This window comes from Ambystoma mexicanum, chromosome 13 (assembly GCF_040938575.1).
Source record: "Ambystoma mexicanum isolate Mex_15411 chromosome 13, UKY_AmexF1_1, whole genome shotgun sequence".
NCBI classification, from domain to species: Eukaryota; Metazoa; Chordata; class Amphibia; order Caudata; family Ambystomatidae; genus Ambystoma; species Ambystoma mexicanum.
Window position 1 is genome coordinate 145308887 of NC_090938.1, and position 26632 is coordinate 145335518.

General features: G+C 47.2%; 1 protein-coding gene across 5 annotated transcripts in view; it reads right to left on the minus strand.

The window, feature by feature from the left end:
* Positions 1-26632, minus strand: part of PACSIN1 (protein kinase C and casein kinase substrate in neurons 1) — a 363469-nt gene that overhangs the window by 80642 nt on the left and 256195 nt on the right. For 3 of the 5 annotated variants that reach the window (XM_069633503.1, XM_069633504.1, XM_069633507.1), the window contains exons 2-3: positions 9121-9254; positions 400-556 (exon numbers count right to left, since the gene is read on the minus strand). In XM_069633503.1, coding sequence (XP_069489604.1) covers positions 400-556; positions 9121-9183 — 220 coding nt within the window. In that variant the 5' untranslated portion in view covers positions 9184-9254. Of the gene's footprint in view, positions 1-399; positions 557-9120; positions 9255-12662; positions 12782-26632 lie in introns of all 5 variants that reach the window. The other 2 variants (XM_069633506.1, XM_069633505.1) reach the window with 1 other exon arrangement.

Sequence of the window (26632 nt, forward strand, 5' to 3'; positions counted from 1 at the left end):
CTCTCCCATTCCTATTGAGCCCTATGGGGGCTCATATGGGAATGGGGAAGGTCCGGGCCCGGGTTCCCAGAGGGAGGAATTACCGGGCCCTCCGAACTCAGAATGGCCCGGTAATTCCCCATTCTATGAATCCGATAAAGGAGCCCGGTTTGGCGGCAGCCATGGAGCTAATAGCTCCATGGCTGCCGCGAAACTCGTAATGAGGCCCCTTATGCCAAACACGTAGCTACCAATCCACCTCTAAGCATGAGTATCCATGTTTATACATCAATATGTGTGAGGCCATCACCCATACAATCAGAAACAATTTGATAGGAAGCAAGCAGCAAAAGTAGCATACTATATCTATAAAATCAAGGCTCAAGGTGGTATCATGTAGGGTTCAATAGGCTGCCTTACCCTTCTCGATCAGCTGTCTCCACCGCTTGGACCAGTCCGTCAGCTGCTGGCCGTAGGCCTTCTCGATCTTGGAGCGCTCGTTCAGGCAGCTCATGAGGTCGTTGCAGAGCCGGTGCCCGTCATCGATCCGCTTCACCGTCCGTTTGTAGTTTCCCACCTGCAAGAGATGGGCGAGGCATCGGTGTTAGTTTGGAACAGGTGGGTGTGCCCAGCGTGGGCTGGTCAGGAGACTGTAGGTGCCAAGATGAGAAACGGGCTTGGTGCCACATGCAGCGGAAGATACAGCACTGAAGGGGGCGGAACTGTGCTGTACAAAAGGCAGGGATCGAAATAAGGATGTGTTTTAGCAGGAGCTAAATGCAGCTCCTGGGTATTAGATATCACATAGTAAGCAGGAGCTGCCCTTGGGAACCAGGAGCTATTATATAGCGTGTTGAAAATTTGACTCCGACATGAGAGGCAAACTATGAGTTTTTGTCTGATATATATGACCCATTATGCTTTAAATGCCAACTGGATGTGCTCTAATGCCCATGTCTCAATGTCACTGGGCCTAGTAAGGTCGGTGTTTTGTTTCTCCCTTGTTCCCCTTCCCTTTGAGTTGTCGCGCTCTGAAACATTTGTGTATGAGCGCGATATAAATAAATGATCATATCCCATCATGTATACACATTCCTAAATGCACAGGGTTCATTTTATATGTATATATTTTTCTGGCACCAGTTGCCCTGTGGAGCCAAATGTAGCTGCCTCGCTACATTCTGTAGTGCAGAAGATCACCATCAGACACTGTTCAGACATGCAAGACCCTGGGGTACTCAGAGTTGTTTTTTGTAGCATAAAGAGGGGACAGGGAAAAAAACTCTAACTGTCCGTTTGCAAAGGTTTACTGCCCGGCGTCAAGGCAGGAATTAAACGCTGTACGCTTGGTGCATAGAATGATGGCAAGCGGACCATCTACCAGTAGGGTAAGCGACGTTACGTTATTTTAGGACCTAGCAGTGCCTACCTGGCAAGTAAGTGCAATGGATAGACGTAGTAATATAAGTATCGCGGGCAAGAGCCCTGACCGTTTCACTGATACGTACGGAGGATCACTTTTTGCCGTACTCTTACCGTACGCTTACCCGACATCCTATTCAACTGGGCACCCACGGTGCCAACCTTAAGTTCCTTGCCAACCTGCTGTTGACTATCTGCGTCAGCCTGTTAATTATGCAATAGAAGGACTGCGACTTAGAACTAATGGGGGTCTTTCTGGTCCTAAACCCTTTTGGACAAAAACGAGTGACTATTGCCTGTTATAATAACCAGAAATATTTACAGAAAAGCTTAACAGTTTGATACAAAATACTACATTGTATTATCATTGTAGGTTCCCTTACCTTGATGAAAGACACAAATACAAACACTGTGTACCACAAAAAACAAATAAACATGAGCAAAAATAGTCCAAAATAAACTAAACAAGTAAATTGATGATGGAATGTGACTAAGCAACCTGAAGAGAGCTGCAATAGGCTATGGCAGAACCGTCAGTGATTTATTTATTTCACATCTGAATTTCAGGGTTGAAAACAATGTTACAACAACCTGTCAAGCATTAGCAAGGGGACAGCTACCCAAAACCTACTTTTTAAAGAGAACTTGGCTAACTGAGAAAAAGAAGGAACTGTATGCATTACGTTCTGCATTTTTCTAAGACTGTCCTGAAGAAGGCGGTAGTATGTAGACATCTGCTGAAACCGGTTGACACACATGTAGAGATGGTCAAGGAGTGCCTGCCACAAAACTACGACACACCAGACGATCTGAGCGGTTAAGAGTGCTCTCCTCTCGGGTTGGTCTTCTAGGCTATCCAACCCTTCCAGCTATATATTTTTAGTGAGGTTTAGAAACCCAGCATATCGGCTAATGAAGTACATTTGTGCTAGACATACCAGACTGGATGATCTATACCCTTTTGTAAGTAGTCTTTCTCAATATCGAATTTTGAATGAGATGCTCCGATTGTTTATGGACATTGGCATTCTAAAGATGCTAAAAAAAATGTTTACCATGGGGGTACAGGAAAGCAACTCTTGCTCTTTTTCTATCCACTCTTAGATAGGCAGCGCAGACTAAGGAAACATCCAGCCCAGGTAGGGGCAGTTAGGGATTTTACCTGTCCCCTCTTTGTCCTACAAACACCAACTCTATGAATACCCCGGGGTCTTCAATGTCTTAACAGGTCTGATGTCTGTGTGGAAAGTTTTTCTGGGTTTGCCTGCCCAATATAGCTCGGGCATAACCTGTATGTTTTTTTTAGCTTTTGTCCCCCTTTGGGTTTGTAACCCCTGCTAGTTGTTGGGGTGAAGTCATGCAGGCTTTGGGATCAATGAGACTGAGGGCACGGTCGCTCTTTTACAGCCCGTCCACTCTCTCTCTAGCCCAGGGGTGTGCCACCTTTGTTGCACAGATTCGTTGGACTACATCTCCCATCAGTCGTAATCAGCATAGTTAGTGGTGAGGGATCATGGGAGTGGTAGTCTCATACATCTGGAGAGCCACAGGTTGCAGACCGCTGTTCTAGCATGTATTAAGTCACCGAACTCTGGGCTCCTGAGAGTTTTGCCTGAGTTCCTACGGTCCTGCCAAATTCCTGCCGAGTTCAGTTTGCGTGTAGAGCTCGCCCCCCAATCTCCAAGAAGAGGCGTGTGGGCTTCCTGCAGGTGTGGCTCTTGCACTCCTGCAGCTTTCTGTCATACTCTTAGGTTCTTGCAGGAAGGACTATGCCTCGAGGTCTGGTTCATGATCAATTTATGAAGACCATAGAGCCTAGCTCCATGTTACTGCAATCTTTGATAAAATTCAGGACCCGCGTTGAGGGTTCCAGCACCATTAAAAATAGTACAGACACTAGTCCCAGCCTTATGTAGAATTATGTGGATTGCAGGCTCTAGTTCTGGGTTCTTGTAGCAATAGGTTGTGCTGAGGATCCAGGTCTGAGTTCCGAAGGTAGTGTGTAGGGATCACACCCAGGACTGGAGTCCTACTAGTCCTACGATTGGCTATGCGGCTGTGAACCCCAGGTCTCAGTTCCTGCCGCATTGGGTGCATTTGCAAACTGTGGCCTGGTTTCTTGTAGTAATGGGTTCAGCTGTGTAGTCTGCCACTGAATTTCTTCCGTATCAGGTGGACCATGAACCCCAGCTCTGGGTTCCTGCAACTTTGGGGTGACCGAGCATTTGGCCGCTGAGGTGGTGCTGTACTGGTACCACAGGCCCTGACTCTGTGCGCCTGCTTTTTTGGGGGCCCCCTATCCAGGCGTTTGGGCACCTGCAGTATTGGGTGGGCTGAGGCCCCTGACTCTGCATCTTGGCAGCATTAGATTGTGTTACCAAGCCTCGACCATGAGCCATGCCGCAATGCACCTTACCTGACTGCTTGTCATTAAACGGCTGCGTCATTGCGCAGTGGTTTTGTCATTGAATACTCCTCGTTTTCAACCGTCCCGTGCAGATCCATAAAAATAGAACGACTGAAAGCAGCACTGCGTCCTCTGGCCATAATGACGAGGGGATTTTCTGAGAACGGTCAGTTGAAGGTCACGGATGTCACAATAGTAGACGCGAAGGGATGATCCCTGGGGGACTCCACATCAGAAATTTTCTTTCGAAGGTACCATTTATGCGCAGGACTGTGACCATCACTCTGCAGTGGGGTAGGAGTCTTTCTTTTCAGCCTGCCTTCTATTTTCTGGGATGCTGGTGTCAATTGCCTCACTCAGAATTCCAGAATTCCGTTCTGGGCCGCCCCCCTAAACTAAGCCCCCCGCCCCCATCAATCAGTGCACCTGCAGCCAATGAAGCCCTGCTCAGTCTAAGAGCACCCTTCTTGCTAGCAGTCCTCCATTGTCCGAGCCCCCCCATTACTGTAAATACCACTCCTGACTTCATGTCACCAGTTCATTAAGTAGCTTCAGTCCTCTGAGCCCCTGCCAGTGTTCTAAGCAGTCTGATGCGCCAGGAGTACCCTCATGGGAAGCAGAGCAACTCATTATGGACCCACCATTAACATCTTCTCATGCTCACCCCTTACTGCAGGTACCCCTCTCCACACATCCACTACTCCCCTCCCATATTATAAGTAGCGTTCCTCACGGTGTCCCCTTAATCTAACCAGGAATTCTGATGCAGAGACCCCCTTATTCCAAGAAACCCCTGATACTGAGCCCCTTTCTTTGCCAGCATCCCTCACCACAATGAGCCACTCCTCTAAATAGCACACCTCACTCTGAGCCCCCTAGCCAAAGAACCCCTTCTCACTGACCACATATTCTAAGAAGACCACCTCACTCTGGCCTCCCTAAGACAAAGCACCCCTTCTCACTCTGACCCCATATTCTAAGAAGACCACCTCAGTCTGACCCCCCTAATTCAAAGCACCCCTTCTCACTCTGACCACATATTTTAACCAGACCACTTCACTCTGAGCCTCTTTGGCTACAGCATCCCTTCTCACTCACCACATATTCTAAGCAGACCACCTCACTCTGAGCCTCCTCAGCCAAAGCCTCCCTTCTCACTCTGGCCACATGTTCTAAGCAGACCACTTCACTCTGACCCCCTAAGCCAAATCACCCCTTCTCACTCTGACCCCATATTCTAAGCAGACCACCTCACTCTGAGCCTCCTCAGCCAAAGCCTCCCTTCTTACTCTGACCACAAATTCTGAGCAGCTCCCGTTACTCTGACCCCCCTAGGCCAAAGCACCCCTTCTCACTCTGACCACATATTCTAAGCAGACCACCTCACTCTGAGCCTCTCTTATTCTAAGATTCTCTCATCACTGTGATCCCCTCTTATTCCGAGAATCCCCTGACACTGAGCCACTCTGATATTAGGCAGCACTCACCACTCTGACCCACTCTTATTGTAAGCATCACTCCTCACCCTGAACCAGCTTGGCTAAGCATCACTTTTCACTCTGATCAGCTAGTATAGTCACCCTTTCATATTATGACCGCCTGCTTGTTCCGAGGTCCCCTCCCCACACTGAGCCACCTTTCTGAGCCCCACTTTTTATAAGCATCCGCCTTCACTTTGAACCCCTCTTGTTCCAATCTGATTGCCTCACTCTGGGCCTGCCTTATTCAAAGCAATCCTCTGCTCTGCACCGCATTAATACCAACCACTACCACGTCAGCCATTAAAAAAAAAGCATCCGGCTCACTCTGATCCACGTTATTATAAGAAGCCTCACCCCAAAATCAGCCCCTCCTAATCTAAAGATACCACTTCACTATGGTCTCCACTCATTCCAAGCAGGTATCTGCACCCTGTCCTACTCGTATTCTAAGCAGCCCTCTGCTTCCGACACACTCTTATTCTAAGGAGCTCTCTGCTCCCTAACCCACTCTTATTCTAAGGAGCTCTCTGCTCCCTAACCACTCTTATTCTAAGGAGCTCTCTGCTCCCCAACCCACTCTTATTCTAAGGAGCTCTCTGCTCCCCGACCCACTTTTATTATAAACAGTCCTCTGCACCCTGACCCACTCTTGTTCCAAGCAGCCCCCTGCTTCCGACACACTCTTATTCTAAGGAGCTCTCTGCTCCCTAACTACTCTTATTCTAAGGAGCTCTCTGCTCCCCAACCCACTCTTATTCTAAGGAGCTCTCTGCTCCCCGACCCACTTTTATTATAAACAGTCCTCTGCACCCTGACCCACTCTTAATCTAAGCAGCACCCTGCTTCCGACACACTCTTATTCTAAGGAGCTCTCTGCTCCCTAACCCACTTTTATTCTAAGGAGCTCTCTGCTCCCTAACCACTCTTATTCTAAGGCGCTCTCTGCTCCCCAACCCACTCTTATTCTAAGGAGCTATCTGCTCCCCGACCCACTTTTATTATAATCACTCTTCTGCACCCTGACCCACTCTTGTTCCAAGCAGCCCCCTGCTTCCGACACACTCTTATTCTAAGGAGCTCTCTGCTCCCTAACCACTCTTATTCTAAGGAGTTCTCTGCTCCCCGACCCACTTTTATTATACATAGTCCTCTGCACCCTGACCCACTCTTGTTCCAAGCAGCCCCCTGCTTCCAACACACTCTTATTCTAAGGAGCTCTCTGCCCCCTAACCCACTCTTATTCTAAGGAGCTCTCTGCTCCTCAACCCACTCTTATTCTAAGGAGCTCTCTGCTCCCCAACCCACTTTTATTATAAGCAGTCCTCTGCACCCTAACCCACTCTTAATCTAAGCAGCCCCCTACACCCTGAAGCACTCTTATTCTAAGCAGTCCTCTGCACCCTGACACACTCTTATTCTAAGCAGTCCTCTGCACCCTGACACACCCTTGTTCTAAGCAGTCCTCTGCACCCTGACACTCTCTTATTCTAAGTAGTCTTTTGCACCCTGACCCACTCTTAATCTAAGCAGCCCCCTACATCCTGACCAACTCTTATTCTAAGCAGTACTCTGCACCCTGACACTCTTTATTCTAAGCAGTCTTTTGCACCCTGTACCACTCTTATTCTAAGCAGCCTCCCTTCCACAAATATCCTTATTTTTTTATTTTATTGTATTCAGTTCAATGTTATAGATTTTCACAAACCATAACAGATGAAACAAAAAAAAGCAAAAAGTACAAAAAATAAAAAATAAAATCAGATTTAAAAAATGTCATCCCATCAAACAATAAGAATGTCAAAGTTGCCATTGTCGAGAAATAAAATGAAAATGATGTTCATAAATGAAACGAGCAGGATTCAGTCAATGCCCCCTGGCAATAGCTCAACAAAGAAATGCAGATCAGCAAATCGACAAGCGCTAGGATCACCGGTAAATCGTGCATAAAATGGCCAAAAACGTGTTCACAGCGTTTTGCAAGAGCTTGGCATTCAAGAAGCAAATGGGAAATGGTCTACATTTTCATGGCATCGTTACAGTAGCGACAAGTACTTACTCCTCTTTATTCTTGCTCTTTATTCTTGCATCTTGTTGGTTGAGAAGAGATTAAAACGTAATCACACCAAAAGAAACTAGGAAATTTAAATAAACAATTGGAAATCCTGTCTCGGGGTCTAACATGAAGTAAAATGTTAGAATACAGCCTGGAAAGTGACAATCCGGTCTGACGCCCTAAACTTAATTTGAACTTTTAAGCGGGACATAGACAACATGGCAGTGGTCATTTGATATCGAACTGAACTTAGTGCACATCTGGCGAGCCATTTGCCAAAAGAAACATTTGTCTTTGGATCCTTAGGCAACTTCAACAGCCACCAAATCGAAGGCTCTGGGGCTGTTTGCATTTTAGCCAAGAGAATCCGGCTTTTCTGAGTAATACTAGTCTCCAAGGAATTCACGTATCTTATTTCAGCGACAGGCACATCTCTAGGACATTTTAATATCTTCTTCCAAAGGGTCCCTTGCAATCATGACCAATTCAATGGCTCAGTTACAAGTAAAGCCGGAGAGCCAGGAGTCAGTGGAGGCACCAACTTCTTCTTAGAAAACTCCAAAACCGGGAGGAAAGAGACATTATTATTTTTATTTAGCTAACGGTTTACCAACGAAACCTTTCCGCTATACAAAATCTAAAAAATGAATGACCAAAAACCAGACCATTAAAAGACAACAATAGTAATGAAATACATTTACGTAGTCGATTTCTCAAAGTAATCATTCAGATATTTCCCAATAAAATAATAAAACAAAAAGGCTCTACATTACTCCTTCCTTTTTGGAGATCCTAGTGCCTATGTCCTGAAAAGTTGCTGTAACAAATTCCAACAAGGCGAAGGTCAAAGCAGTCCTCTTGCCCTGCAAGAACAAGGCCCACATTTCATTCAGAGAGAGAGTAGAGCAGTCATTGAAGAATGCACCCACTGGGTTTGATCTCTTGTCCCTTAACTCAGGGCGCAGCGTGACTAAATGATACTTTAGCAAACTTCTTATGCGTTTTCACTGCTTGAGCAGCAGGAGATGTTGTTTTAGATTTCAGAGAATTAAACAGAACTTTAAAATGGATACCATCAAATAACAAGAAACCCAAGTATAACAAATGTGGCACCTTTTCCAGTTCTGCCGATTCAAGATTTGAAGTTGGGCCACGCCTCCTTCCTACCCGGTTGGCCAATAGAAACTTGAGCTTTATTGATGTTCATTGTCAGATCATTGGATTGAGGGTACAGCGCAAGAGCCGAGAGTTGGCGTTGAAGGATAATCGTGGTAACACCCACCAGCCCCAAATCATCAGCGTAAGGGAAATAATGGATAGGATAAGATGCCAAAGTAGGAGAAAACATGCGGGTAGAGTTAAATGTCTGAGAGAAATGAGCTAAAAAGAACCATCGATGCTTAAGACTTTGATGGCTTTGAATTGGTGCTGACAGGTGACCTCTTATTTAAAGCTCTGAAACACTTGCCTGTGTATAGGCGCTATATAAATAAACAATACCATACTATACCATACCATACCAAAGGAGCCCTCCTCACGTGATCCCTTCTTTTTCAAAGCAGCTTCCATTAAACAGATCCCCTCATTTTCTAAGGAACCCCACTAACTCCTCGCCTTTTATACAATTCACCCCCCTAATCTGATCCACCCTTGCAGCCCTCCTCAGTCTGATCCCCTCGTTTTTAAGGTGCCAACTACACTCTGAGGCCTTGAGTTTTCCCCCACTAGAGGTAGACCTCCTTCCGGTGAGACTGAAGGTCTCCTTTGTGCCTGCTCACCTCCCAGAAGCTGTCGGTTGTTTCCTCCGCACAGGCTGCGGACTCCTCGTAGGACCCGGACATGGTTCCTTGGGGACTCTGGGTACTGTTGATGTTCGCTCTCCAAAGCTCGGCGACGTTTCAGACTTCATACACTGCAGGAGACAAAGAAACGGGGACTTATTGACTGAGGCTCACTTATGATATTACAGAACAAGTGTGTTCAACTCGCCCATAGTGACATCCACTCCAAAGGCCACGCGTCTGCACCCGGTGGCTAACCAAATGTTTTGAACTAGGACTACCACAAACCCTCATCATTGACTATCCTGCCTAGCGCTGATGGGAGTTGTAGTCCAAAACATCAGGAGAGCCAATCCAAAGGTTGTAGACCCGTGCCCTAACCAATGATCCATACCAGAAACATACAACAAGAAGGCGGATCAGGAAAGCCATGACTCTTTACTCGGCCCACGCGTGTGTCTCCAACTCACACATGCATCCTACCGGGGTTCCAGCCTTACAGGACATCCCTAGAACTACAATCTATCAGTGTCACTTTCAGCTCCTTTTAAAAGTGGTCACTAATTTGGCCTCAACCCCTTCCGCTGAGCATTTGCTTTGTGTCAAACAATATTCAAGGTTGCCTCTCCTAAATTTCCCCCTCGTGCCTCATATTCATTTTAGGTGGTCTGCTCCATCACAGAATCTAGCCTGTGTGCTTGGAAAATCCCCCAGTGGGGGGTCTGAAGGTCTAGCGTATAAGAATATACTTTAGCTGTAGCCAGTGCTTTAAGTGTAACAAGAGGGGGTGGTATAAGTGCGGGGGTGGGGTAGAGAGAGCGAGAGTGGGGGACTGGAGGGAATAGTGGTAGCCAAGAAGGAGGGGCGGGCCGCATTGGTGCAGGGGTCGGAGCCGGTGAATACGAAACATAAAGGAGATAATGCAACAAAAGAATTGATAGCAGTGTTTCGTCTCTTTCTTTCTTTGCAAGAGGAACCAAACCCCCCAGGCAGCCCTTTAGTGCAGAATAACTGGGTGGTTAAAGGGCTGCCTGCAAGGTCTGGCCTGTGTTTTATCTAGTCAGAAGCAGTGACACCACAGGCATCCCTTTAACCATGTGGCTCTGTTGAGCTAAAGGGCTGCCTAAGGTGTTTGCTGCCTTTAGGGCTAGTCGGGGGGGCCTGGCTGTAACTATGTGCCACAGGTCATGAGTACAGCATACAGAATCATTAAAGACTATAGGAAATAGTAGGGGTGGAAGGGATGTTTGGAGCAAAAGGATGCCGATTGTAACCCAAATGTCTGTGCCTTTAAAGCCTGCATCATCATAGAGACCTTCTCGTCCTTGGTGCTGGAGTGTGTGTGGGGGGAAATAATAATAATATAACTTATATAGCGCTACACACTCAGACCTGAGAGTGCTGAAATAACAGAAGACATCATTATCCCACAGAGTGGGACTCAATTTATCGACCTCAGAAGGTTGAAAGGCTGAGTTGAACCTGCTGCGATTCGAACTTGCCACAGCAGGCTGCACACAGACATCAAGGGAGAGCGCTTAGCTCACTGTGCTATCTGACCGGCTAAATGGGAGGGCTGCATGTGAATCTATGAAAGGATTGTCTGCTGGAAATCCACTGTTACAAAAAAGTAACATCCTCTTGTTCAGCATGGGTTCTATGCAGCTTCCAGTGGGGGCCCCCTTAGTTCTTGGTGGCTGGCAGGTTTTCAGGAATGCACTGCAATCATGTGCCCATCTGGAGTCGCCCCTCCCTCCCGTGCCCCGCCCCTGCCCCTCCCAGCGTCAGCTAGTTTGTTACATATGCACCTTCACCTGTATACTCCAGGATGCTGAGGCATACGCATTGGCTGGTTGAGCTTATCGTCACCGTCATCTATGTTTACCACTTGATCTGCGCCATCTTGCCACCGTTGAATTGTTGCATGCGGTCATGCTGGGATGAGCTGTGGGCAGCGGCAGATTAGTTTGGGACAGCGGCAGCCTGTGCTTTACGGTAAAGATGACTGGATAACGACAGCTTCACTCAGAGTGTGGAACTGGCGAGCTGTGCTGCTGGTGGAAATCTGGGACCGGAGCTTGTTCATTCATTTTCACTCTGGGTTTGTGTTGCGCAGGGTCTCCGACATGTTTGTCAGATCTCCAGGTGTTTTGGACTGCAATGCCCCTTAGAGCGAGGCGGAACAGTCCAAGGAGGGGGATCATGGGAGTTGCGGTACAACACACCTGGAAATTCTATTGCCCATCTCTGGTGTAAGGTGAAATGTTATCAGGGGTCATAAACCTGCCGAGACCTGCAATAGACTCAGGGCCCGATTCTCACCTTGGCGCAGTGAGCGTGCTAAATAGTACAACTCACTGCGCCATTTCTTGATGCCGAGGCACCACTGCTATTCTGAAGTGGGCCTGGGCGTCTTCGCAAAGCACGACAGTGCTTTCGCTGTAATCCGCCTGTTTCTAATGGAAACAGGCGGGTTGCAGAATCTCGGCAGCATTTTCGTTAAACAACGAGGGAATCGTTATTTAACGAAAATGCTGCCGATACACCAAAGTGAGCAGCTTCAACATTGCAGGATGTTGAAGCTGCTTACTGTGGTGTACATGAAAGTGTCCATATACAACACGGGTGTATATGGACACTTCCATTTACACCAAACAAGGCTTCTTGTGGCACTCCTCCAGTTTAACGGCACCAAAAGGGTACCGTATATGTGCGCTAGTTTAGTGCACATATTAAACTGGAGGAGTGCCACAAGAATAGGCTTACAAAAAGCCAGTTTACAAATGTGGCGGTTGCTAGGTTGGTTTCCAACCCATCCTAGCAACCGCCACATGTATTCTGAAAGTGGCGCAATCCTTCCGACTTCGGAAGAATGCGCCACCTTCAGAATAGGTCTTAAGTACCGAAAAGGTTGTTGACCGTTTTAACGTCCTTTTTGGTACTTCACACCTTGATGAGAATCGGGGCCTCAGAGGAGAGTGGGGGAAAGCCTGCCAGCATCCATGGTCTAGGTATCTACAGTAAGCAGCAGGAGCAGGATGGGGAACTACTCGCAAGGTATGTAGAGCTGCCAGCACCTTCCATTGCTCGTTCGTCTAGTAGTGGTAGGTTCTAAGCTCACAATAGTACATATTAGGTTCTTTTATAGTGCTTCCTGTCTTTTTCCTCCAGCTTCTAAGGGCTGGAATAATAGCTATTATTACCCAATGTAATGGTTCTCTCATTATTACCTTGGAAGGATGCAGGGCGGAGTCAGCCTTGCTCGCAATCGATCCTGTGATGTGTAGAGAGTTAAGTAAGTTTGTTTGGGACGCAAACGCACTGTTCTCTTGACATGCTCTAAATTCAAACTGGTGTATGGAGCACATGAAGAAAAAGTGTTCAATGCCTGGGCTTTAAAGCCTGCACCTGAAATACCAAACATGGAGAGTGAGTGCCTGGTAAATACACATATGCTAGTAAGTGGGTGCACTTAAAACAGCAGCCTGCACTCTAAGGATCTGCAGATAGGATGGACTTCGACTCCCATGAGTCCTCACCATTGACTGTGCTGCTAGAGCGGATGAGAGTTGTAGTTCAAAACATCTGGAGAGCCAAAGGTTGCAGATCAGTTGTTCTGGGAGCTAGACCTTCAAAGTTGAGGAAAAGAAGGAAACGGCTGAAAGAGTAAGTAACAGAGGGTCGAGTCAGAAGAAGCAGCAAATCAGCCTTGAAAGGCAATGACAATATCATTTCGCTCGATTCACTCAAAAAAGAGACAATATTAACTTTATCTCATTCCTGCTCCAAATGATGTCACCCCAGCTTTCCCCATCGTTCAAATGAGATCAGACCAATAAAGCACAAGAAAGGCTGTGTACAAGGAGAGCACAGACCATCTGTCGCCGTGAGATCATGAGGTGGGTGTTAATGTTTTCAAAATGCAACAAGAAGCTCTGCTGAGTGGCCTCGGATAGGAATTGTACATTGTGATTTCTACTAAAGCAGACACTATTTCCATGGGAAACAGACGCCGATGTGTGGACCCACAAATGCGTAGTGTGCCACACACGCATCAGAATGCTTCAGACAGCCTGCAAAGTGTGTGCCACTGCTACAGTGACTTCACTAATTCTGTGCGACACATGGTGTGACTGCAGACAGATTCCGGAACCCCAAAGGGGCTTCGGGCAAGATGCGGGACCCTACTATGACCCACAACACAGTCTGAGACCGGACCATGACTGCGGAGAAGTTCCGGGACTCTACCATGACCCCGGTAAACCTGGGGGATCCTTCCGTGACTTCACACAAGCTGAAGGCCCATATAGTGAATTCAGAGACGCACTGGAACCGTACCATTAAGTGTGACAAAAACAAGCATTGGCAATGCCAATAGTTTTGGCTTTTGTGTAGGCATGGGAAATGCATTTGCAAGGCACTGCCCTAGGGTAATTAACTGCCCCTCACTGGTAGCAGCTGAAAAATGCTGATTACCTGGCATTATTAGCAGTGCCAGGCAAATGCCCAATACTTATGCACAAGTCAAAGCTTGTTTTTAACAGGACTTCAGTGAAGGAGACACATAGTGCTTATAATCCGGGTGGCTGAAAGCAGCCATTTTTTTCTTTTTATTATACCAGTAGTGCCTTTACAGCTCCAATTAAGTCATTTCCTTTCAGAAGACTGTTTTCAAAAAACACTGGCAGGGACTTTGAGCAAAAGGTTTGATGGTAAGGCTTGATAAAGTTAGGTCAATGAGATTCCAGGATGATGTGTTTTGGCCAGGGAGTGGGTGGGAATGGCCAAAGGGTTTAGCATGGCCATGGTCAGTCAATCGGTGGGTAAATAACCTAGAAAGACCTACAAGCTTAGTGTCCTTCCTCAGACGCCATTTTCCATAGCCGTGCTCTAATGCAATAGTATCGGCGGCGCTTGCCACCTAATAGCCCAAACTAAAAAGATGGCTTGTAAAGCAGCTGGATAGAGGCTTTCCTGTTTATATTATTGACGGCTCCCTTAAAACGCTCTTAATGTCTTTGGATTGCTATTCTGTAGTCCGGACTCTAGGTGGCAGGCGATGCAAGCACTGGCAGGGACTTCGAGCAAAAGGTTTGATGGTAAGGCTTGAAAAAGTTAGGTCAATGAGATTCCAGGATGATGTGTTTTGGCCAGGGAGTGGGTCGGAATGGCCAAAGGGTTTAGCATGGTCATGGTCAGTCAATCGGTGGGTAAATAACCTAGAAAGACCTACAAGCTTAGTGTCCTTCCTCAGACGCCATTTTCCATAGCTGTGCTCTAATTCAATAGTATCGGCGGCGCTTGCCACCTAATAGCCCAAACTAAAAAGATGGCTTGTAAAGCAGCTGGATTGAGGCGTTCCTGTTTATATTCTTGACGGCTCCCTTAAAACGCTCTTAATGTCTTTGGATTGCTATTCTGTAGTCCGGACACTAGGTGGCAGGCGATGCAAGCACTGGCAGGAACTTCGAGCAAAAGGTTTGATGGTAAGGCTTGATAAAGTTAGGTCAATGAGATTCCAGGATGATGTGTTTTGGCCAGGGAGTGGGTGGGAATGGCCAAAGGGTTTAGCATGGCCATGGTCAGTCAATCGGTGGGTAAATAACCTAGAAAGACCTACAAGCTTAGTGTCCTTCCTCAGACGCCATTTTCCATAGCCGTGCTCTAATGCAATAGTATCGGCGGCGCTTGCCACCTAATAGCCCAAACTAAAAAGATGGCTTGTAAAGCAGCTGGATTGAGGCGTTCCTGTTTATATTCTTGACGGCTCCCTTAAAACGCTCTTAATGTCTTTGGATTGCTATTCTGTAGTCCGGACACTAGGTGGCAGGCGATGCAAGCATACCAATCTACGAAAGCCCTACCAGTCAAGAGTCATTTTTGCCTTTCGCCGCAGGGATGTTGAATGTGGGTCTATACACTGCACTACAGGGCAGGCCTTACTGATTCTGTGCAAAGGTAGCACAGCCTCGACGTTATTCCTACTTGCACAGTTGACGAGTGCCCACTTCCGAGCCCCCCTTCCTCCGACCATAGAAAGATGCCACGGCTGTGGGCACTCTTTAAACTTCAACAGGGCTGGACTGGGAACTAAAAGAGGCCCTGGAAATAATTACTGGGGACCAAAAGAGACCCTGGAAATAAAGTTCAAAGTGGACCTGTATGACACCTTTTCAGCAAACCCAATGCTTTTCCTATGAGAAAATTTGGAAATACCACAGAAAAGAGGCCCAGGTTGCAGAAGCCCACCGGGAAATCTCCAGAGTTCCCTATGGGCCAGTCCACCCCTGAACTTCAACGCATAGATGCGACGGTCACATGCAGCTGCCTAATCCAGGTAGAGGAACGTGCCTGAGCCCGTGAGCCCTACTCAGAGAAAAGCGTGAAAGAAAGGTACAGAACGCTGGCATATTTTTAAATGTGTCTTGAAATGAGAGAATTTGTCATAGGACAGACTCGCTCGCGCACACATATACACAGCCGGGATTTGTTCCGGGAAGATAGCCCAGTGGCAACGTGCTCGCCTTGGAAGCAAGACGAACACAGGTTCAATCCCCCGGTCCGTGCATAGAAACCTCTGGGTGTTAAGCAGGTTATAAATATGCAACTAAGACACCAACAACAAAAAAAATTCTGTAACAGCGCCTCGATGCCCCCGTGCTGTGGGAGTGCTTTAAAAATGCAAATAAATAAAATAAACACACACACACACGAGCAAAAATAGGTGGTTTTACAGAGTGGTGAGGACATTTCACTACCACCTCATTTTGAGGCGAAATACCTTCCAAAACTTTCTGTACATTTCTACCACCACCTTAAAGACAGGTAAACATTGGACATACTGTCCCCATTTAAAAACAAACAAAAAAAACGTTTTCACTTCTTTTGCGGGATGCACGGGTGCCTCTGTGTAGTTAAGTGAACAAATTGTGTTGCGCGGACCAATAAATGCAGTTTACAAGAAGGTATCACCGATGCCCACCCTCTCAGCTCCTTTCCAATGGCATGCACTGGTGGGGTGGGTAGGGTCATCTTGACCCTCCTGTGCATTGCAGTGCATGGTACAGCGGGGGCATGATCAGTTAGTGCTCCTAACCCGTCCCCATCCCCAAACAAGGACCGACATTACATTTTTTGTAGGGATTTAAAAAGGCATGTGCATGCAGATTTTCAGCAATGCCCATATGAGTTCATTGATCAAGAGTTCCTGAAACAGACTGCAGCTAATGAGCCCCAATTAGCTTTAAAATGTATCCGCAACCCTATACAATGAGACAATATTGCATGTCCAGAACTGGACAGCCTTCCTGTCATAGCCTTGAGAAAGCCCGGTAGGCGAAACACACGTCACCAGCACCATTACTTCCTGTCATAGCCTTGAGAAAGCCCGGTGGGTGAAACACACGTCACTAGCACAATTACTTCCTGTCATAGCCTTGAGAAAGCCCGGTGGGCGAAACACACGTCACCAGCACCATTACTTCCTGTCATAGCCTTTGGAAAGCCCGGTGGGTGGAACACACGTCACTAGCACAATTACTTCCTGTCATAGCCTAGAGAAAGCCCGGTGGGCAAAACACACGTCACCAGCACCATTACTTCCTGTCATAGCCTTGAGAAAGCCCGGTGGGCGAAACACACGTCACCAGCACCATTACTTCCTGTCATAGTCTTGAGAAAGCCCGGTGGGCGAAACACACGTCACCAGCACCATTACTTCCTGTCATAGCCTTGAGAAAGCCCGGTGGGTGAAACACACGTCACTAGCACAATTACTTCCTGTCATAGCCTTGAAAAAGCCCGGTGGGCGAAACACACGTCACCAGCACCATTACTTCCTGTCATAGCCTTGAGAAAGCCCGGTGGGTGAAACACACGTCACTAGCACAATTACTTCCTGTCATAGCCTTGAGAAAGCCCGGTGGGCGAAACACACGTCACCAGCACCATTACTTCTTGTCATAGCCTTGAGAAAGCCCGGTGGGCGAAACACACGTCACCAGCACCATTACTTCCTGTCATAGCCTTGAGAAAGCCGGTGGGCGAAACACACGTCACCAGCACCATTACTTCCTGTGATAGCCTTGAGAAAGCCCGGTGGGTGAAACACACGTCACCAGCACCATTACTTCCTGTGATAGCCTTGAGAAAGCCCGGTGGGCGAAACACACGTCACCAGCACCATTACTTCCTGTCATAGAGTTGAGAAAGCCTGGTGGGTGAAACACACGTCACCAGCACAATTACTTCCTGTCATAGCCTTGAGAGAGCCCGGTGGGTGAAACACGCGTCACCAGCACCATTACTTCCTGTCATAGAGTTGAGAAAGCCTGGTGGGTGAAACACGCGTCACCAGCACAATTACTTCCTGTCATAGCCTTGAGAGAGCCCGGTGGGTGAAACACGCGTCACCAGCAGACGGTAGAGCATAAGAACGTATCTTGATAGACAGTAGTAAGTAGAACACAAAAAAATATTTTGATTAATACTTCTTTTTTTGTAGTGTTTTATTGGTCCAATTTAACCGTAAACACAAAAATACAAACAATTGCGATTAAAAGCTTTAAACACACATACAAATTTCATCTTACAGAATGATTCAATTTAAGTCATTAAAGGAGTTCAGAGAATACAATTTAAAAACAGTCTAGGTTCTTTCATATTAATACCTTAAGAATCTTCTGCCGCATATAAAATAATGTAAAATTCCTAACCAGGTCTTCACCCGTTACCAGATACGCCCAAAATTGGTCCATACAAATAAAATGCAGACCATATACTATTTTTACAGAGCCTTTCACATACAGTGGCGTCCGGGCGTTGCAATCAGTCAATGGGTGTCCAGCTGTCTCCGGATCTCTCCAACATAAGCGACAAATGTGGTCCTTGGCTGGGATATCCACCAAGCTTCCGCCTTCGATAGTGTGGGGAGTTGGTTCAGTTTAAGGCACACAACAAAGCGTCTCACTTTCCCACTTTGCAAGACTTTAGTATGGGCGCGCAAGGTAGTCGCTATAAGCGCTTGCTAAGGATACTCCATAAAACAAGTCGTGCTTGCTAATTTTGTGCCACAACCGTTCCGATCCCAGATCGCTGCTTTTTGCATCCGTGGGGATGCTCTCAATATCATGCAGAAACACTATAATCTCATTATAACAGGATTTTGAGGCTTTTTGATTGCCATTAGTGTCTTCAATTTCAGAAAAGTATGACATTATATCGATCCTAGCTTTTGAAGTTGAATGAGCACACTGGACTCCACTCAACCAGCCATGTAAACAATGGTGTTATTGGAGCCTTTTGAAGTTGAACAGGACTGCTGGTGAATTTCAAAACAACCGCCATTTGAAAGTGTATTGAAAACAATCAATGAAATTGATTCGATGTTTCAAAACAATACATTGATTCTTGACCTGCAATAACACGCGCTCCCTTAAGTGCCAAGGACGAGTATGCTCGTCCTTTTTTGCATAGACTTGCATGATAGCCTGGCACTACAACTTTTTAAAACACCAGAGAATTATTTTTAAAGTTTAATGGTGTAGACTGGTGCTCAAGCAAAAACCAGGAATGCCTGCAGACATGATGTAAACACAGTGCCGGATTAAACCCTGCGGAGACCCCAAGGCAGTCGAAATGTCGCCCCACTACTAATGTTCTGCACCGCTGTATTTTGATCCATTGTCGTGGGGCCCTAAAAGGAGTGGGGCCCATAGGCCGGTGCCAACGTGGCCTAATGCATAATCCGGCACTGTGTAAACATGGCTATGCAGAGTCCGAAGGCCGGCGAGCCGTGCAAGTATGCCGCGGTGCACTCAACCGTGGAAGCTAGTACCATGAGGGAGATACCAAAGGCTGCCTCTGTTACTTCACTATCCAACCACCCAAAAGCAGGTTAGGTGCAGAGGACTCCACCAGAGAGGAGGTGAGGATGAGCGAGGGCTGGGGCTAGGGGGGAGGGGAGATCCTCCTAAGAGTCCCCCAGTCTGGAGTGAGGGCATCAGCCCGCAACCTGCTCAATTGAGGAAACTCTTGATGCCACCTATTCTGCCAAGGGACCACATTATGACACCTGCTTGCCCAATGCTCCCTGGTGCACACCTGCTCCATCGCTGGATGTCTGCTTCACAGCCCAGGACCTCTGACTGCCACCTGCTTCAATATGGCATTGCCCCGCTGAGCAGCGCAGCATGGGCACACTTCTTGTTGCACCCAGGGTCAGCTACTCGCCATCTTCTGAGCAGTCGGCTCGTCTGTGCCACCTGTTCCACTGAGGGGTGTCTGCTTGGCACCCACTTCCAGGTCGGGCCTCTGCGTGCCACCCGCTCCGCTGAGGGGTGTCTGCTTGGCACCCACTTCCAGGTCGGGCCTCTGCGTGCCACCCGCTCCGCTGAGGGGTGTCTGCTTGGCACCCACTTCCATGTCGGGCCTCTGCGTGCCACCCGCTCCGCCGCAGGGCCTCTGCCTGCTGTGCATTGCTCTTCCCAGAGGATGGAGAGATGGTCTGATTCCATTTGTGGAACCTGTCACTGGGTGGGGGGGTGGGGGGGCAGCTTATAATGGCACACAGGCCGATATCTAAGCGCCTGGCGGCTCAGTTAGGCCTACTCCAACCTCTAGCTCCCAAAGGAGATCTTCCTCTTCCTTCTTGAACTTTCCGTCTCTCCCCCACCAACCCCTCTAATTTGACTTCTCTCCATCTTCCCTCGCCTCCTCTTTTATACTTTTCCATCACACCACTCCCACCCCTTTCCCCTTTGAGCTTGAGCATCTTGCTTGCCCTGACCCATTACTCCTCCCCATTCCCCTCTCCCAACTCACCGTCTTTTGTCTTCACCCACCCCCTCCCCCTTTCCTCTTCCACCTTTGCTCATGTTTTTCTTTCCCCATCCTACCTTTGTATCTTACAATGCCTTATTTCCTCCTGCCCCCAATTCAACCCAGAACACCCCCACATTTTACTTGTTCCCGTCCCTCCTCAGCTCCTCTCTCGACATTTTCTCCTCACCCACCTTACTCCTCCATTACCTGCTTCACCCTCTCTTCACCTCACTCTATTCCCTCCTGTCCCACATCTCCACCTCACCCTCTCTTTTGGCCTGTCCCCACTTCTCTCTCCCCATCTTATCTCGGGGCAGCCTATTGTTCTCCCGGTTAACTCTGCACCTGGTAAGCTCTCCTTTGCCGCTACACACCCTCTCTCTGGAAGAAGTTACCAATGCAGATCAGACTAGCCCCCCCATCCTCCACTTTGCGAGGGACATAAAGACCCTACTTTTCAAAGAACATCTTGCAATAGCCAATTGCTCCGATCAACCCTACTTCTCCCCTCTCTACTAGCCCCTCACCCTTGTTGCCCCACCTGCTATAGCATACTTGCCAACATGACCCATTCCAATCTGTAGGTGCTTATCCAGTCCTGTTTTTTTCCCTTTGCATTCTGGGATTTGTAGTTCCACTTTTCCCATTATAAAACGCAGACTACAAGTCCAAGAATGCAAAGAGAAAAACAGGACTGGATAAGAACCTACAGATTGAAATGGGTCATGTTGGCAAGTATGCTATAACCACACCCCGCCTGTAACCGATGAGTGTGTCCCCTTTTTTCAGCACTCTGTTGCTTCCCGCATACATCTGTGCTTTTATAAGTCCCACACATAAATTCATGCACGCGACGCAAAACCTCCATTTTAGGTTGTGCCGTGAGAGGCCTTAACTTGTCCCATATAAATTCGGAGAAGTTACTTTATTGATAGTGTAACTTTGCATTCTGGTCTTTGAAGTTTGATTGATTTTCTTTGCCCTTAGGATTTTCTTTGTCCTTAGGATCACCGGAAGATCGCAGTTCTAGAACATGGAATTTTTGGGCATTTATTGAGTCAAGTCCAGGTCCTTTGATGCGCTGATGGTCACTCCTGTGTACTGCATTCTCACCTCCCTTCTGCCCATCTCCTCGTCACATCAGCACTTGGCGGAATGAAGCTTCCAACAGAAAAATAACAGCAGGTGCTGAAATGTCCAGCAAAATATGGGATTGGATACAAAGAGAAACCTGCCAACATGCCCAATTGCTTTTTGGAGAAGGGAGTTCAATTCTGATTTTTTTCTTTGCATCGTGGGACTTGTAGTCTTTTATTTCACCCCGTTATAAATCCAGTACCACAGGTACAGGAATTCAAAGCAAAAACCAGAGCATGATTCTCTTTCAGAGCTGACATGATACAGCTTGAGAGATCTGGGACAGACCCCTTGTTCCCAAAGGACTATTTGCAATGGGTAGTGTCAGGATGTGCTGTAACACCCTAACTAGTAACCCAGCCCCTCCACATAGTTTGGTGGGAGGTCCGCTGTTGCGGCCTCAAGGGGAAGGAAGTAACGTTGGGTTAAGGAGGGGGACATGGGGAAACGGGCAGTTCAGAGTGTAAATTGAATAAAGTAAGACGTTTTCTCATGCACTCGTGTCCGACTACTTATTTGTGCAGCCGTTACGCAGATGGCCTCGCAGGAGCTTTACAGGTAGCAACTGCACAGGCTAACAGAAAGCAGGCCAGGAGGATTTAGTGCTAAACCACTCATCTAGGCTTCATTTTCTGTGATGGAAGGCCCCTGTGCTCACAATTTGATGGATGGAAGTATCCAGACTGGCAAAATAACTGGAATTATTGTCCGAGCATCGGATTTCATGGCCGAATCAAACGAAACACGAATTGAGCAACTGCTCCAGCCATCTTGGGAGAGCTGAGGCGGTGTCCGAATTCAATGCTGGTTACACAATCTCCACAAAGGCCTATGTCCTCACTCGGTCGATATATTCAAACGCCTGGTGGTCTCACCGTAGGCGTATGTGCTTTGCTTTGCTATATCACATTATGACGCGTTTATAATGCGCCAATTCTCCACCATAGTGTTATCAGAACACCCGGCTTGTCCAGGAAGTAGGCGCATTATGTTGCCGCCAGAGGCGACCAGACCTTGGTCTGAGGAGAGAAGATGTTGACAGACATCGAGAGGGGTGATGTAGTCAGGAAGAGGTATGTTTGCATTAGTGGGGTGCGTGAGTAAACCCTATTCGGATCACCCAAAATTGCAACTGCCCTTTAATGTGTCCCATCCATGGGCATAATTTTAGGGGGGACAAGGGTGTTTGTCCCCCCCCCCCCAACTTTCATGGCACACCATTTTGTCCCCATTCATTTGGCTGGGGCACCTTTTCTTCAGATGTCATGTCCCCCCCAACATTTTCAGCAAAGTTTCTCTCACTGGCACCTGATGCAAAATAAACCCTCCACTACCAACACTCGGCTCTACTAATACCCAGCAGGAACTGCAAATGACACAGAGACTGCGCCACGTTGTCCATTTGTGTTTTTCCTACAGCACACCTCCACAGTCAAGATAGGACCCAGAGTATACAGGCCAACATACCCCCATGGCAATCTGGAATTGTAGTCCTGAATCTGTACCTGACAAGCAACACTACAAGTCCCAGAATGCATAGAGAGAAACCTGGATGAGAGAAGCAGCTCCCGAAGGGCATGTTGGCTTGCAGGTTCATCCGGTTGTCATCAGTTGAAGGCAGAGCTCTAGTTCACTGGTGTTTGGAATGTCAGGTGCACAGCCGCTCCATCTATCCCCATCGATGCTCCAAAGTAATAAGTATTTCAAAGACCGAGTTCGGCAGTAGTATTAAGAACAGGCGATAAACAGTTACACCTGCTTAAGAGATCTGCCAGATTATGCGTTTGTAAGGGTGACCAGATAAAAAAAGAAAATGGGACGTACCATAGACATAGAAGTAGGACTAAAGTAAATACAAATAAAACTGTAGCACTACTTCTATGTCGCTGGCCTGTTGAGGGGGGTTGGGAGGGTGTGTGCTCACAGGGTCCCGGGGAGGGGAAGTTGGAGGAAGTGGGGGCATGAAAAGCATTTCACGCCCCCATTCACACAGGAAGAGTCAAGCCGGGACCCGATTTCGGGATTTCGAAATAGGGTCCGGCAAAAACCGGGACCGTAGCCAACCAACCATGCAAACCCAGGACAGGGTTTCTAAAATGAAAAAACTCCCGGGACGGAGGGTGATTTCCCCGGACTGTCCCTCAAAAACTGGGACGTCTGGTCACCCTAACGTTTGTAAACCCATAAGCAAGAAAACCGCGTGCATGCTGGCAGTGCCTTAAGTGGCACAACAAAACCAGCCAGGGCTCAAGAAGGGGGCGTGTCCCAACAGCAGGGTTTGCCTGTTGTTAGGCCATGCCCCTTGACAAGCCCCGGATTAATGGCATGCAGGCACCCCACCCCCAGGCAGCCCTTTGCAGAGAGAGGGTGCTGATCTCTGCATCCATTACAAGGATGCCTGGTGGAGGACAGCAGCCACATGTTTTCAGCCTTAATGCTGGCGCTGCCCCTCGTCAGGCATTTGACAAAGGGGAGCAGTACCACAAAGGCTGAAAAGGTGAGGCCGTTGGAAGCCAAGGCTTTTTTTCCTAAAGCCTGAAGCTCTCGCGAATGAGCAGGAGCTTCAGGCTTTACAAAAGAAAAGTCCTTGGCTTCCAGTGGCCTCACCTTTTCGTCTATAATGGCAGCACTGGTCCATGGGCATCACTTGATTAAACGGATGCCTTGCAGGTGCTGGCACCACCATTAGCGAGAGCTTCAGGCTTCAGAAACAAATGCCTTGCCCTATAGCGGGCAGGCTGTCAGGGGAGATTAGGAGGCCCCGGCAGTGCCCCGCCTCAGACCCATATTTGTGAGCCGGCTAGCCCTAGCCCACTTAAAGTTACTGCATGGCAGTATTCCCTCCACAAAAGTGGCAGTAACGGTGCCAGACACCCAGGGTACATCTGCCATTCTCCACCAAAGCCCAATGGGGATTTTGAAAGGGGAATAACAGAACCTCATAATTAAGCAGAGGTTCTTTACCACCGGTGGTAACAGTAATTCCACCATACTCATAGTGAGGCCCTAAGTATTGATCCTGCACACTGCTAATCAAGAACATGCAAGTCCTCTTTCTATGACAACAAATGAAATGCATGGTTTTGCACACACAAGTCTCCTTCCCATCAGCCTCACTTCTTTTCAACTTGACTTGCCTTTTCCACTCTTTATCCATCGACTCTCTGGGAAAGGATTTTATATCCCTCCATTTTCATTTCCAATTTCTCACACTCCCTTTCACTGCCTGTCCACACCCCCTCACCCTCAACCCCACCCCCCAATTTGGCCTACTGTGTAAAGTGATGGAGGGAGAGAGAAAAAGACAGACAGAGCGAGAGCGAGACTGGTGAAGTCAATAACCAAGAGAGAGAAAACAAAGCAAGAGAGATATAGTGAGAGGAAAGAGAAAGAGAGAGAAAACCCGCCATAGAAAGAGAAGGGTCAGCCAGAGATGCGGAGTGAGCGAAAGAGGTAGAGCGAGATGCAGAGAAAGTTGTAGTGTACGACAGGAGTGTGAGTGGGGAGGAGAAGGAGGAAGAGTAGAATAGGGCTCAAGAGGGAAACATAAACTGAGACATAGAAGAGAGAGAGGGGGGCAGAAGGGAAGAGAGTCATCACCAGAGTTAAAGAGACAGTAAGAGAGAGAGAGAGAAAGGAAGAGAGAGGAAGGGAGAGAGAGATGCAGACGTGGAAGGAAGAGTGAGAGGAAGATCTTGAAAGAGGCAGAAGGTGCAAGAGTACGGGTATACATATAGAGAGAGATCTTTTATGCAGGTCTGTATTTTTATATTTTACATTTTATGTTTTGATGATGAGTTATGCGCACTAGTATGACCATACATAAGTGTATTTGACATTTTATGCCCTGACAATGACATTTGTATATATATTATCATATGTGACAGACTTTATAGAACTAATTGCTTTTGGTTTGAGAACTATGGTCACGGTTGCCACTGTAATCACATTAGATTCAATTTGAGAAACAAAGATGGAGATGAAATGAGTGGAATAAGAGGAAAGTGCGTAGCACTCTAGTCGATATTGGTGAAAATAAAAGTTGGACTAATACCTAAAATGATGGCATCCATGTTTGATTTGAGAATACCACTGAGCACTTAAGTGTTTTTATTAAGGTTTCGCTATATTTGAAAGTGAATGATGAATTTTCATTTTTTCCAGTAGAGGATGCACCAGGAAGGCCACAAACCTATGAGCCTGGTCCCAATGATGTAGTGATATGACAAAATAAAATGATTACCCACCGTGAGTGTGGGCCTCTTGAATTATGCGAGTGAAGCGGAGTTCCGTGTGCCAACAAGGGGGCAAGACATATATATTACACAGCCACGGTAGTGGCTGTGTAGTTATGGTTAAATTGCTAATCCCATAGGAAGAGCACTTTTTGGGCAACTTTTAACTTCGCTCCGCCTGGATGAACCCTCACCGAACTTTGCAAAGAAAGTATATGGCCCATTCTGAATTTTTTTTGCAAAGTTTGGTGAGGTTTGGTCCAGGGGGGAGGGGGGGAGTTATAGGGGGTGTCCCAAAATGTCTTTTTTTCCCATTGAATGGGGAAAAAACTTTGCTCACGCCTACAGCCCAAACCACTTGACGGATTTTCACCAAATTTGCGGCAGGAGCAGCGGCTTGGTCTTGAAAGCATGCTTTTGTAAATCTGGTGAAAATCCGTCCAGTAGTTTGTTTAAAAAAAATTATCAAAACGTAGGTCACAACAAATTAGTGATATCTATGTCCGCTCCGCGGACGCAGTTCCCTGTTCGCTCCGCAGATGGGATACCGATTGGCTAATCAGCTCGCATCATGTCCACGGACATGTGAGGTATCTGCTGATTAGATGGTGAAGAGCGTGAAGTGGTCAGATTGTTTGGTGTCCGCGGACATCGCAGTAAAAACATATTTAATAACACAACATTGCACTTGCAAACTTATCAAATAATGTCTGGGGAGGTGAGGGGTGATGAGGATGGGATGGGATATGGCTGCAAGAAGCAAAAACAGGTGTTTTTTTGTCGCAAAAGTCATATGGTACATTTGGAGGTGTTCCACAATATGTGCGTAAAGTACAGGCGAAAGACATTGCATTTTGGCATTGAAGGGATGGAGATGTATAATCATGGAATTGTGGACTTGTAAATGTAGATTGTTGCTTCTGCAGTCTGCAATCCCAACCTTACCTTGTGGTATTAAAGAGTAATACTACATTCCGAATGCCCGTTCCTCTATATTGTTGATATTGGTTGCCCAATATTTATTAATATTAAATAGAAGCACTTTCGGGTTATTTTACACTCTTAAGTAAAACGCTTGATGTTTATAAATTGATGTGATGGTGGTACTCCCAGAGCGTGGCAAATAAAGGGCTAATGTGTCTGTGTTAAAATGTAATTAAAATAATAATGGAGTCAGAGTGGCACCCCCTAGAGCCTCGTACGTCAGGCAGCCACCTGCAGTTCCTGATGGACGCGGATGAGGATAACACTTCTCATGGATGCAGTGAGGCAAGTTGTTGCGAAGTAGGAATGTATTTTGATTGTGAGTGAAGGTC